Raw genomic sequence first — 11,791 nt, forward strand, 5'->3', positions numbered from 1 at the left:
CCACCTCCTCTACCTGTCCCTTCCGCTCTCCCTGCACTGCAGGAGCCACCCACCATTTCCAAGATGCCAGGTCAGCGCCACCCCAAATTTCCTTCGGGGCTCAGGGTTGCCTCAAAAAACGGCGAGATGGGTGGCCTATAAAATTTAATAATAAAAAACGCCACGTTCCCTCCTCTGAGGATCTGGGTGGCTGTGTCCCACAAAGAAAAGCCGCATTGGTCATTGCAGTTGCTGGAAACTCCTTTCCCTCTTGCTGCCCACCTGCGTTGGGGGGCAAGGGGTGTGTGTGTGTGAGAGAGAGAGAGAGAGAGAGAGAGGGAGGAGGGGGTTGGGAAAGGCCCCAGCCTCCCCCCATGCAAACCCTCTGCCTCCCCCCCCCCAAGTGAAAGCTGCAGGAGGCTCTTTTGCAAAACCCATCCACTTTATTTAGTGCTCCCCAAGCGCCCCCCACCCACCCACCCCCAGTTCAGCTGTCCTTGGCCGGGAGGCTCTTGGACTCGGTGGCCTTGGCCAGGTTCCCGGCTTCCTTCTTCAGCACGTTCAGCAGCGTCTGCGAGCTTTCCAGGATCTGCAGCGGGGCGGGAAAAAGGGGGAGCCTGGTCAGGCGGGCTGGGCCGGGCTGCGGTGGGTGGGGGGCGCAGGAGGTCCGGGCTCTCTCTCACCTTCATGTAGGCCGCCTCGGTCTCGGCGATGGTCTTGTCGAACTCGTTGCGGGAGGCCATCTTGTGGGCCAGGGTCTCGTTGATGCGGGCCAGGCGCTCGGTCAGCAGGCGGAGGTCGCCCTGCAGCTTGGCCTTCTCCTCCTCCTCCTGCCGGATCTGCCGGCTCAGCTCGTCCCGCTTGGCGCACAGCTCCTCGATGCCTGCGGAGGGCGCGGGCGCGGCTCAGGGCCTCCCGGGAACTGCGCCGACCCCCAACCCACCCCCGCCGCCGCCGCCGCCTCAACGCTCCCCACCCACCCACCCACCAGCCCGGCTTACACTTGACCAGCTCGTTGTTGTAGCTCTGCAGCGCCGCGCCTTGCTGGGTCATCGCCGCCGCCGCTGCTGCTCTCTCCGCCCGGCTGCCTTCCCGCCCGGCGGCTCCTCCTCCTCCTCCAACGGCCGCCCGCCCGCCCGCCCGCGCGATGGAGCTCTCGGCCGCCTGGCACGCCCTCAGCACCGGCCTGGTGCCGGCCGCCGCTCTGGGGCTGGGTCCGGAGGGCCCGGGGACCCCGGGGGCGGCGGCGGACGAGCTGCGCGCGGCGGCGGCGGTGCTGGCTCGCCACGGGCTGCTGTCGGCGCTGGAGGAGTGGCTGCTGGAGGTGCTGCAGCGGGACCTGCAGGCCCGGCTGGCGCCCGAGTTCTGGAGCCGGGCCGGCGGGGAGCCGCCTTGTCCGCGGCGCTTGCTGGAGGCCTTCGGGCTCCTCCGCCGCCGCCTGGAGCCCTACCTGCGCGGCCTGGGCCTGCTGGAGGAGTGGGCGAGGCCGGCGGGGCGCTGCTGCCCGGGCGGCCCGCGCGAGAGAGCCGGGGCCCTGCTGCGCGCCGTCCTCTTCTCCGCGCCCCCCGCCGACTTCCGCGAGGCCGTCCGCCGCTTCTACGGGCGCAGCTTCCGCATCTACATGCGGCAGCACGGCGGGGCCGAGGAGGAGGCCGGCGGCGGCGGCTCGGGTTGCGGCTGCGGGGAGGAGCGCTGCTGCTGCCCGCTGGCCATGGAGCAGTTCCAGCAGCTCAACGCCATCCTGTGGGTACCGGGGGGCCCGGGGAAGGGGCGGCCGGGCTGATTCGGGGGTCGGCGGGGCTGCTGAGCGGGGTCTTTTGTCTCCCCTCCTCCAGCCACGAGCTCAACCTACTGGAGCGGGTGAGCGCCGACGCCGTGACCCACGTCCTGCACGGGATGATCGAGGAGCGCGTGGAGTGGCGCTGCCGGGGCGAGTACGAGCGCTCTTTCCTCGGCGACTTCCAAGAGGTGGGCAGGGGGGCGAGGAGAGGTTGGGATGGAGGCCGGGGCGGCCCCTCTCCCTGCCCGCCGACCCTCCCCCCGGCTAAGGGGTCTCGCCTTCTCTGCCCTGCCCCAGTGGATCGACAAGGTCATCGGGTGGCTCAGCCGAGTCTTTCTGCAAGAAAGCGCCGGGGGGCTGCCCGGCCCGGCTGCCAGCAGCACCCTGAAGCGATGGCGCTGCCACGTCCAGATGTTCTTCTACCGCCTGTATGCCAGCATGCGCATCGAGGAGCTCTTCAGCATCATCCGCGGTGAGCCTGGCAGCCCCCTCACCCCGCTCCCACCCACCCCAAGCCGGCTTGAGCATCCTGTCTGCGGAGCAGGCCCAGCGCTGGGTTGCCCTTCCTCAGGCTTCCTCCTTCCCTCTTGCAGATTTCCCGGAGTCGAAGCCTGCCGTGGAAGACCTGAAGTACTGCCTGGAAAGGACCAATCAGCGGCAGCAGCTCTTGACTTCCCTGAAAAGCGCCTTGGAACTGCGGCTGCTCCATCCCGGTGGGTGATGGCGGCTCTGCAACACCAAAGCCCCCACCCCCACCCCGTCTTCCTCTTCTCAGCCTTGCGACTAGCCTCCCGGCTCTCTGTTTCAGGGGTGAACACTTCAGACATCATCACCCTTTACATCTCTGCCATCAAAGCCCTGCGGGAGCTGGACTCTTCCATGGTGATCCTGGAAGTGGCCTGTGAGCCCATCCGGAAGTACTTGAGGTGAGAGGGGCTGGTGGGCGCCTCTCCGGATGCCCTGGCTTGCCTTTGCTGGTGTGGCGTCACGGTTGGGTGGCAGACCATAAGCCACAGAACAGACACACACACGCACGTACTCATCCCTAGGACCAGGGAGGATACCGTGCGGCAGATCGTGGCCGGTCTGACGGGGGATGCGGAAGGATCGGCCGACCTGGCAAATGAGCTCTCCAAAGCCGACCCAGTGACACTGGAGAATGGCCAGGAGAGCGAGGATGATGTCTCTGAACCCGAGGACTGGGTGCCCGATCCGGTCGATGCCGATCCCGGTGAGTTGGGGCTGCGGTTGGAAGATGCTTTGGGGGAGACGGGTCCGTGAGGCTTCTGGCCTCTGCCCGTTACACCCACTTTTTACCAGGGAAGTCCAGTTCCAAGCGCCGCTCCTCGGACATCATCAGCCTGCTGGTGAGCATCTACGGCAGCAAAGACCTCTTCATCAACGAGTACCGGACGCTGCTGGCTGACCGCTTGCTGCATCAATTCAACTACAGCGCCGAGAGGTAAGGCCCGAGAGGCGCCCGCAGCTGCGCCAAGTCCCCTGAGGCACAGCCAGCAAAGGGAGCCCCGTGAGCCAGAAAGCCGCCCTTCGCTCTGCTGCGGCCAGGGACAAGGAGGGTTGCGGGGCGTTCTCCTCCGGGGTCAGGGGAGCTTTTCCGCAGGAGCGCAGGCTCTGAGGTGAGCAGCAGAGGCCTCGGCAACAGCCCTGCCTTCTTCTCGCTCCAGGGAGATCCGAAATGTGGAACTGTTGAAGCTGCGCTTCGGAGAGGCCCAGATGCACTACTGTGAGGTCATGCTCAAAGTAGGTGTTCCAGACCACCCCTGGTCCCTCCGAAGGCTGGTTGTACTCGGCCCCACGGTGGCCTGTCCAGACGAGCTCGGGCGCCCCAGTTCCTTCCCTCTCTCCCACACAGGACATGGCAGACTCTCGGCGCATCAACGCAAACATTCGCGATGAGGAACAGAAGCTGCCGGAGCAGGAAAGGCCTCCCTTCAGCCTTGTGGCCATCATCCTCTCCAGCGAGTTCTGGCCCCCGTTGAAGGAGGAGAAACTGGAGCTCCCGGGGCAGATCAAGGAAGCCATGGAGGCCTACGCCAAGAAGTACGAGAAGCTGAAGGTAGAAGAGAATGCGGGAAGCTCAGCCGTGCGCAGCTGGCAGCCAACCACGAAGGCGGCCTTCTGTTTCTCCTCCGGGAACAGCCCAGGTCCCTTCTAGGATTCGGCTGTTCCTTTCTTGTTCCTCTCCCTTCACCCAGGACGCCCTGCGGCGTGCTCCTGTGTGGAACAGCACATGCGGCCCCTCAGCGTGAGCAGCCGTAATGCTCCCTTTCGGCTTCTTCCCAGGCCATGAGGACCTTGAACTGGAAGCATCACTTGGGCTTGGTGAACCTGGAGGTGGAGTTGGCGGACCGGACGCTCTCCCTGTCTGTGTCGCCGGTGCACGCGGCTGTCATCCTGCACTTCCAGGGCAAAAGTAGGCCTCCAGCTTCTGCCCTTCTCCCGCAAAGGAGATCTAGGCGCACACGCACAGATGTGGGCCATAGGAGGCAATCCACGGGGAGGGGACGCATTTGGCAGCGTCAAGGGAGATGGAGGGAAGGTTTCCTACTAGGACATCCTTCTTGGGGGTGGGGCCCTTAGGTGGCACTGCTGGGCCCTAAGCAGGGTGTGGGGGGCCTTCTTTGCAGGCACGTGGACCTTGGAGGAGCTGAGTGAAGCTCTGAAGGTGCCTGCAGCCTCCCTGCGGCGCAAGATGACCCTCTGGCTGCAGCAAGGGGTGCTGAGGGAGGAGCCCCCCGGGACTTTCACGGTGATCGAGGAGGAGCTGAAGGACCAGGCCGAGAAGGTGGTGCTGATCGACAGCGATGAGGAGGGGGATTCGGCCATGGCCTCCCAGGCGGACCAGAAGGAGGAGGAGCTGCAGGTGATCATCTGGGGGAGGAGGAGGAGGCTAAGAGGTCTAAGCGCTGGCTTTTGGCTGGGTGACCCGCCCTTGTCTGGGCACAACAAGGGAGCCTTCACGCTCAGGGCTGACTGGATCCCAGAAGCACCTTGGTTCCGCTGCTGCCATGCGGCGGTTCCGATCTCCGCCTTGACCTCGTTTCTGTGTCCTTACGCCCCCTTTGCAGCTCTTTTGGACCTACATCCAGGCCATGCTGACCAACCTAGAGAGTCTCTCCCTGGAACGCATCCACAGCATGCTGAAGATCTTCGTGATGACCGGCCCCATGGTGACCGAGATCGACATCCAGGAGCTACAGGTCTTCCTCCAGAAGAAGGTCCGGGACCAGCAGCTCAGCTACTCGGGGGGTGTCTACCGCCTGCCCAAAAGCTGCAACTGAGGGCGGCACCTGATGGGTGTGGGTCACCCTTGGACCCTGGCCTGGGGTGCTGCCTTGTTTCGCCTTGGTACATGTGGCCAGTGTGTGTGTGTGTGCGTGCGTGCGGCCCCAGAGACTGCTAGCAAAACGTTTTGTTTTGATGGATTTCCTGGTTCATAATAAAGTGGCTTCCCTCGGAGCCGTTGGGACGGCGGTGTATTTTTTTTTCTCCGTGAATCGGGCCGGCTCGCTCCCCCTTGCAATTCGGTCCGTTGCCAACGGTTCCCTCCAAGGCCCTCTGCAGCGTATCGGGGAGACATAGGGCTGGTGGGGCGGTTTGGCTGGATGGGTACCTTTCTCCTTGCCTGCCTGGGGTGCGTTTCTTGCCAAGGACCGATGCCGGAGAGGTGGGGAAAGGGACGAAGCTTGGGGGAGCTCCCTTGGCCAAGGGCCGTGGCCTCCCCCTCCGTGGGCCATCCCAGGAACAGGGATGTGGTCCCCTGGGAAGGGAAGGGAAACTGGCACTGGGTCTCTTGGGCAGGAAGGCTTCTGAGTATCAGCCCAGCCGCTTTTAATGCCTGTCACAAAGCGTGGATTGTAGCCGAGTCGGGCTGGCAGGAAAGGCCGAAAAGAACTGGACGCTGCGGATATGGAGAACCCCTCAAAGGCAGTTGACAAAGGCGGAGAAGGAGCAGAGAGCCACCGGCTGCCACGGAGGACTTGGGGTGAGTGACTGAGGCCGTGGTCTTCCTGAGGCTTCCTTCGGAGGAGGAGTGGGGCTGCGACTGCTGGAGCTGCCCATTGGCCGGCCAAAGTTCTGGGACCTTGTGAGGTCACAGAGGCTCCCTTGGAGCTCCTGCCTGGCTGGAGGGGTTTTCAAGGCTCCTGGGAGATGGGGAGAGGTTGGGCTCAGGGCTCCAGGATGCAACTGGCCGGCCTGTTCATCATAAGCGTCCTTTCCTTGGCTTCGTGTGAGTAACGGGCCTGATCAGCCACCTTGGGTTTGGGGCTGGGAAGAAAGCCAGGAGCCAGACACGCTGCAGGGTATTTGGGTTTTAAATCCGAGCGCACTTGTAGCCCCCAGGCAGGCATCAAAAAATTTGAGATATCTGAAAGCAGCCCGCAACTGGAGCGGGGGCGGAAGACAAGCAGACAAAATATAAATTTGTGGGCAGGGTGGGAAGAACCCAGGCCAAATCTCCTACATCCATTTTTTGCGCTCAGAATTCTCCGTTGGTTTGCAGTGAGAATGAACAGAGCAGAGGCCTCGAGAGCTTCTCCAGCCAATTCCCACCCGAAGCACAAAAAGAAAATAGTTGCTTCTCTGAACGATGACTGGAAGGAAGGGGAAGTGGAAGAGAAGGAGGACGAAGAAGGATTCAGTCAGCGGATTGTTCGAAGAGCTGTGAGGAAGGTCAGCCTCCGGGAGCCCTCGCTGTGAAACGCCCTCTGCGACAACCCAGTTTGGAGGGGCATGGTTATCCTCCTTCCCCCCACCCCCTTGGAATCTCAGGGTCCCCAAATGGGCAAGTCGCAGCCCCCTGTGCTGTGGGGGTGACGGCATTGGCAGCAGGAGGGTTGGAAGGATAACGGGATGAAGAGACCCCCCCCCCCCAATGCAAACCCTGCCTGGTCTGAGTCTGTAACCCAGTGTTATCCCCAACAGTATCCCGAAGACGCTGGGGATCACGCGGAAGCTGGCCACCGGCAAATCTCCATTCCCAGTAAGGGCTTCTCCCTGCTGCCTGTGATTTTGGGGAGCTGCACCCCTTCCCTCCTCCCCGTGGTCCGGGGAATTTGGTGTGGCTTTGCTCCACTGAGAACCTGCTGGGAGGGCCGGAGGCGGCCTCAGAGGACCGTTTCTGCCTCTTGCTGCCTGGATCCTGGATCCAGGGCATCCGTCCACAGAAGACTTGGGGGGGAGAGGGTACCCCTCCTGCCCCCTGACTCTGCTTCTCCTTCACGTGCCTTCAGTGGGCCGAGCGGAGGGCAGCTGCCCTGAAGTGCTGTCCAAAGGGACCCTGGCAGTGATTGTGGCCGCTTTGGCCTTCTTGGGCTTCTTTTCCACTTCGGTCCTTCTGGTGGTGGCGGTCTGTGTCTTGCGGATGGCGGATAAACAAAGGTGAGTCTTGCGGGCCGGGAAGGGAGGCCTGAGGGCCTCTTCTGGGTCTCCTTCCTGCAGCCACTGCGGAAGCTTCCTAGGGGCTGGAAACCAGCCAGGTCTTTCTGGGGCTGGACATTCATTGCAAGCAGCAGGGGTGCCACCTCCTCCCTTGGCTGTCCTCCTGGCTCTGCCGGAGGGTCCAGTGATGGAGATGGTGAAGCAAACTCTGCAGGCCAGAGGATTGAGTTTGCAGGCCAGGGTTGCTCACTGCCTCCGCCTCGCTCCCCACCCTTTTCGTGTCTTTTGTCCGTCTCAAGGAAAACAGGGAAGGAAGGGAAAATTGGTTATCCTCCTTCCAGAAGGACTCTTCCTCCTATCCCGTAAGTGAATCCGATCAAGCGGGGGGCCGTTGCAGGCACTCAGAGGTGGGCGGGGGGCGGGGGGTAGGGTCTGCCTCTCGAGATCTGGATTGTCGAGGGCGAGTAACCGAGAGTGGGGTCTCACCTGAAGACTTCAGGATCAGGAAGAAAACTGATTAGCCAGCTGAGGGTTTTGTCTGCTCAGGCAGCTGGTCCTTGTCTCAGGTTTGGTCTGCTGCTTCAGGTGCGGTGGGCCTCGGGAGGGAGGGAGGGAAGGAAGGAAGGTAGGAAGGAAGGTGTGTGCCGAAGATGGACGCAGGCCTCTTGCATTCTTGCCCTCCACTTGCAGACCCCCTCGCCCAGACCATACGTACATGACCATGAGGACATCTGGCCCTGGTCACCTCCGTCCAGCCACCCCGTGAGTAACAGCTCTGGCATTGGCCTCAGAGCAGCGCTTCCTTTATAGCCCGGACAAAACCAGGAACTATCCCAGTGTGGATTTTGAGCTTCTGGGATTTGGCCACTTGGGCACTCTTAAAGGGACTGCTTTAAAGCTCCTGGGGGAAAGAATATCTTGCCGAAAACAAGGAGGTCTGAAAGAGTCTTTATTAGCGCAATTAAGTTCGGACGCCTGGAGGAGAAAAGTGTTTTTGTCTGGTTCAGAAAACAGCCCAGAGGTCTCGGTTGGGCCCCGTGTGGGATTGAGGAGCTTAACTCAAGGAGGAGATGGGAGGAGGAGCTGGTTCCCTTTCTCTGCTGGACCCCTGAAGCCCATTCTTGTCCCCTTTCAGGCATGCCCCAGAGGACGGCTACCTGAGTGTCAGCGAGCTGAATCCCGGTCCCAGGTGGGTCAGCGAGAGAAGGTGGGTGGGCAGAACGGGGCGGGATGCCCGGGGAAAAAAAGGGCCTCTCTTGGGTGGCTCTTTCAGAGCTGCTTTTAGGGTTTGTTTAGGCTTCTCAAGGCAAGCGGTAGAAATGCTGTTTTAACAGGAGACCAGGGCTGGCTTGGTGGCAAAGCCGTGCTCTCTGACAGCATTTGGGGATCTTGTGGGCTACTAAAGAGGCCTTCAGCCCCCTTTCAGGACTGAAGCGGGCTCTCAATGTGCCCTGGGCCGCTGCTGAGAAGCAGAGCACCTCTTGGCTTCTCTTCTGCCCCATGAAGAATCAGGCGCCGCAGCCTTTTGGGGAGGAGTGAGGAAGTTAGGATATGCTTTCTGGCTCAGGCCGTTCCTTCCAGCCTCAACGTCCTCGGCAGTCAAAATCAGACTTAAGAAATGATGGTGTGTGTGTGTGTGTGTGTGTGTCTTTGCTAACCCGGAAGCACCCGTTGCCGGGTGGAAGTCCCCCTCCACAGCCCAACAGCTGTTCGTGGGTGTCCTTTTCGTTTCAGGACCCGTCAAAAACTCCACTACCAGAACGTGAGCGCGTCATCGCCACCCAAGTCAGTAGGAAGAAGGCAGTGTGGGGCTGGGGGAACAGGGCTGGCGGGTGCGCTTGCCCCGGGGGGCAGAAGGCGTTTGCTCTTTAAAAGCCGGGAGCAGATTCCTTGTCTGGGCTTAGGATCCTTTTGGCAGATGCCTCTCTAGGTAGCAGAGATCCTGCCGAGCCCCAACCCTTGCGGTCCGTCCCCTGCTCTCCTTGGCTGCTGCAGCCCTTCCTTTCTGCTTCCAGGACCCCCAAGGAGAGGGAGTACATAATCCCCAAAGGGGCTCAGCCCTTTTCCAGGTGAGTGTGAGGGATCTGGGATGAAGTTTTAAATCCTCCAGTAAGAGAGGCCACAGCTAAGGCACTGCCGGTCCCTATGTATGCTTTAATAAGGAATCACGTGAGCTGACCTTGTCTAGAAGAAACTGGAAATCCTTACTGAACAATGGCTCAGGGTTTCCTTCTCCGTCAATGTGCCTGAGCCCTTAAGATAAAGCTTGTCTGTAGGTGCGCTTGTACCTGTGAGCTGCTAGGTAAACTTCCGGTGTGCTCTGCTCCCAGGGAGCCTGTTTGGGTCTAGACTGGGCGACACCTGGAACTGGCAGCGTTAGAGCAGGGGTGTCAATCTCAAGGCCCACAGACCAGATGTGGCCTGCAGGGTGCTTAAATCCAGCCTGCGGGGCTGGCCTGGAAAATACCAAAGGACCGGCCCACAGTGCCTCTGGCAGCTAAAACGGGGTGCATGTGTGCCTCATTTTCACCCTCCATGGCCTCCTGCAGCACTCTCCTAGCCAAAACAGGCCTGAAAAGGGTCCAAAAATGGTCCTGGAAACTGCCTGAAAAACAAGCTGAAAACAGGCCGAAAAATGGGCCGAAAACAGGCCACGGAGGGTAAAAATGAGGCGCAGGGACCTCCCGTGCCTTGTTTTGGCTGGCAGGGTACTGCAGGAGGCCTCCGTCCCGCACCACCGCCCTCCCGCTGGCCCTGGAAGAAATCCAGATTGACACTCCTAGAGCCTCCATGTCCAGTAGCTGCCCATCAGTAGATTTGTCGGTGGGCTGGGAAGGAGGAACCGAAGTGAGAAAGTATCTACCACAGTACACCTGGGGGCCTGGTTGACTGCTCTCATCCAGCAGGATCCATTTGTATTTCAGCCCTCCCTCAGCAAAAAAGTATGAGAAGGTGGAAGAGTCACACCGTACAGCTGTGTAAGTTTTGTGGGTCGAAAGAAGTGCTCCCTCTTTCGATCTCGTCCTCCTGCAGAGGCCTAGAAGGGGCTAGCAATTAGATGCCTGGGGGAATTGTAGCACGGCCATGTCAACTGAGGCCAAGCGGAAGCGGGCCTTTGCGCCTGAATGTCGTCTCTGTGAACCTTTAGCCAGTGAGCGGCTAAGAGTTTTGGTAACTCTGATCAGGAGAAAGAGGTGGTCCCCTGATCACCCCCAGCCTCTTTGCAAGGGGGGAAGACAGGAAGTTATCTGCTTTCCTGTCTCAGATCCTTCGAGCAGTTGTTCTGCTCATTTAGCACCTTCCCTAATAGGATGCTCTGTACCTTTCTTTCCTTCCCAGAATGGGAGGCTCTCCAGAGATTGGGATGACACCTCAAGGGTGAGTTAGCACTTCCTGGGACTGTGGGAGATGGGCAGGCTGAGTCAGCTGTTTTGTGTGGAAATGGTTTTTGTTTTTTCCAAAGACGTTCTCCTTGACCCAAAACGGTAAGAGGGAAATGCAGGTTTCAGGAGACAGGGCGTTGGTTTAAACCATCACGCCTTTAAAAGGCATAGACAAGGGAAAAAGCCATGCATGCCGGCACCCCAAATCATCTAAGCTTCACCTCTGCATTACTGGGATCTGAACTGGGTAGGACTAGTCAGGAAAGGGAACTTGATGGTGCAGTGGACAGCTTGAAGGAAATGTCAATCCAGCATGCAAATTTCATGTTTGGAATCATTACAAGAGGAGCTGAAGATAGAACAGTCCCTGTATTGGTGGAAGTCTTTGCTGAAAGTATTTTATGTTGTTTTGGTCCCTTAATGTGCAAAATCATTGTGTCTACCCCACTGATCTTGTTTTGTGTGAAAAAAACAGGCACCGTATCATACTGGCTTTTGTTTATACAGACACGACAATCACATTTACGACGAAGTGGAATAGGAGACTCGCCTCGGAAATGGGCTGATACACCGTATATGAACTTTTCTTCGGACTCCTTGGACTGTGAAGTGGCCCCTCTGGTGGGGAACACAGGGACCCCCTTCCTATTAAACCATGGTTTAATTCTTCTTAGTCTGTTGATTTTGCTGCGTGTGCCATAGAACCCGTTTCTTGTGAGAAGCTTGGCTTGGAGTGTTCTAGAATGCTGTTGCATTTTGAATTGAATTCTTTACTGTCATTGTACATATATATACACAGTGTACATACAATGAAATTTTGCATCCCTCCAAAGAAAAATTCTTATCCTTTTGAAGTTAATGCTATGTGCATGTTCTTAAAATGTAGTGCATTGCAGGACAGAAAATGCAGCTTTATTAAGCTGGAAACTCAACTACACAATTGATCAATCCTGAAAGAAATAGTGGAGCGCTGGTCACTGGCAGTCTCCTGCTGGTGCTGCCTGGCCCAGGGTTTGGCCTCTGCCCAGCTGGCATCCTCAGCGCTTTCTTCACAGGGGACAATGGGAATGCAGTTGGGGAAACCGGGAAGGGGAGAACGGGGCTGGAGAGAAGGCCTAGCAGCCGAGGATAGAAAAACTAGAGTGCTTCAAGGCGGTTGGGGCCTTGTTTACAGCCCTGGATCTCCGTTGTGGAGGATGCTGTCAGTGGCCTTAGAGGCGTTGCTAAGGCAACGGAGACCCGTTGC

General features: G+C 59.3%; 3 protein-coding genes across 8 annotated transcripts; 2 read left to right on the plus strand and 1 right to left on the minus strand.

Moving 5' to 3' along the window:
• Positions 1 to 402: 402 nt before the first annotated feature.
• On the minus strand, positions 403 to 1,120 carry SSNA1 (SS nuclear autoantigen 1). The gene is made up of 3 exons (XM_026712590.2): positions 981 to 1,120; positions 663 to 862; positions 403 to 568 (listed from the first exon to the last, which is right to left on the minus strand). The coding sequence occupies exons 1-3, from the start codon at positions 1,030 to 1,032 to the stop codon at positions 467 to 469; spliced, it is 354 nt and encodes a 117-aa protein (XP_026568375.1). The 5' UTR covers positions 1,033 to 1,120; the 3' UTR covers positions 403 to 466.
• ANAPC2 (anaphase promoting complex subunit 2) lies at positions 1,017 to 5,239 on the plus strand. The gene is made up of 12 exons (XM_026712391.2): positions 1,017 to 1,722; positions 1,815 to 1,947; positions 2,057 to 2,231; positions 2,353 to 2,472; positions 2,568 to 2,685; positions 2,809 to 2,990; positions 3,080 to 3,221; positions 3,445 to 3,520; positions 3,633 to 3,836; positions 4,064 to 4,193; positions 4,408 to 4,643; positions 4,849 to 5,239. Exons 1-12 carry the CDS (start codon positions 1,127 to 1,129, stop codon positions 5,059 to 5,061), a joined length of 2,325 nt encoding a protein of 774 aa, XP_026568176.1. The 5' UTR covers positions 1,017 to 1,126; the 3' UTR covers positions 5,062 to 5,239.
• Positions 5,240 to 5,555: 316 nt separating this feature from the next.
• On the plus strand, positions 5,556 to 11,303 carry LOC113443897 (uncharacterized). Of its 6 annotated transcripts, none has more exons than XR_015739753.1 (12): positions 5,556 to 5,765; positions 6,285 to 6,454; positions 6,707 to 6,764; positions 7,015 to 7,162; positions 7,462 to 7,524; positions 7,853 to 7,924; positions 8,298 to 8,351; positions 8,897 to 8,924; positions 9,178 to 9,231; positions 10,087 to 10,140; positions 10,502 to 10,540; positions 11,053 to 11,214. XR_015739753.1 is itself a non-coding variant. In XM_026712401.2 (12 exons), exons 1-12 carry the CDS (start codon positions 5,690 to 5,692, stop codon positions 11,084 to 11,086), a joined length of 873 nt encoding a protein of 290 aa, XP_026568186.1. In that variant the 5' UTR covers positions 5,556 to 5,689; the 3' UTR covers positions 11,087 to 11,214. The 6 variants fall into 6 exon arrangements, 5 of the variants coding, with proteins under 5 accessions (XP_026568186.1, XP_087770637.1, XP_087770639.1 ...); XM_026712401.2 differs by having other exon boundaries at positions 8,897 to 8,947; XM_087914511.1 differs by lacking the exon at positions 10,087 to 10,140 and having other exon boundaries at positions 11,053 to 11,303.
• Positions 11,304 to 11,791: the final 488 nt, after the last annotated feature.

This window comes from Pseudonaja textilis, chromosome 17, assembly GCF_049901715.1.
Source record: "Pseudonaja textilis isolate UNSWEBS1 chromosome 17, rPseTex1.2, whole genome shotgun sequence".
NCBI lineage: Eukaryota > Metazoa > Chordata > Lepidosauria > Squamata > Elapidae > Pseudonaja > Pseudonaja textilis.

Excerpts from the sequence above, each read along its gene's own strand:
- SSNA1 (XM_026712590.2), bottom strand. The coding sequence starts at position 1,032 with ATGACCCAGCAAGGCGCGGCGCTGCAGAGCTACAACAACGAGCTGGTC. Across the intron at positions 863-980 it reads CAACAACGAGCTGGTCAAGT|GCATCGAGGAGCTGTGCGCC; the intron begins GTAAGCCGGGCT and ends CGCCCTCCGCAG. Across the intron at positions 569-662 it reads CCGAGGCGGCCTACATGAAG|ATCCTGGAAAGCTCGCAGAC; the intron begins GTGAGAGAGAGC and ends GCCCCGCTGCAG.
- ANAPC2 (XM_026712391.2), top strand. The coding sequence starts at position 1,127 with ATGGAGCTCTCGGCCGCCTGGCACGCCCTCAGCACCGGCCTGGTGCCG. Across the intron at positions 1,723-1,814 it reads CAGCAGCTCAACGCCATCCT|CCACGAGCTCAACCTACTGG; the intron begins GTGGGTACCGGG and ends CCCCTCCTCCAG. Across the intron at positions 1,948-2,056 it reads TCCTCGGCGACTTCCAAGAG|TGGATCGACAAGGTCATCGG; the intron begins GTGGGCAGGGGG and ends GCCCTGCCCCAG.
- LOC113443897 (XM_087914511.1), top strand. The coding sequence starts at position 5,690 with ATGGAGAACCCCTCAAAGGCAGTTGACAAAGGCGGAGAAGGAGCAGAG. Across the intron at positions 6,455-6,706 it reads TTCGAAGAGCTGTGAGGAAG|TATCCCGAAGACGCTGGGGA; the intron begins GTCAGCCTCCGG and ends TATCCCCAACAG. Across the intron at positions 8,352-8,896 it reads GAGCTGAATCCCGGTCCCAG|GACCCGTCAAAAACTCCACT; the intron begins GTGGGTCAGCGA and ends TTTTCGTTTCAG.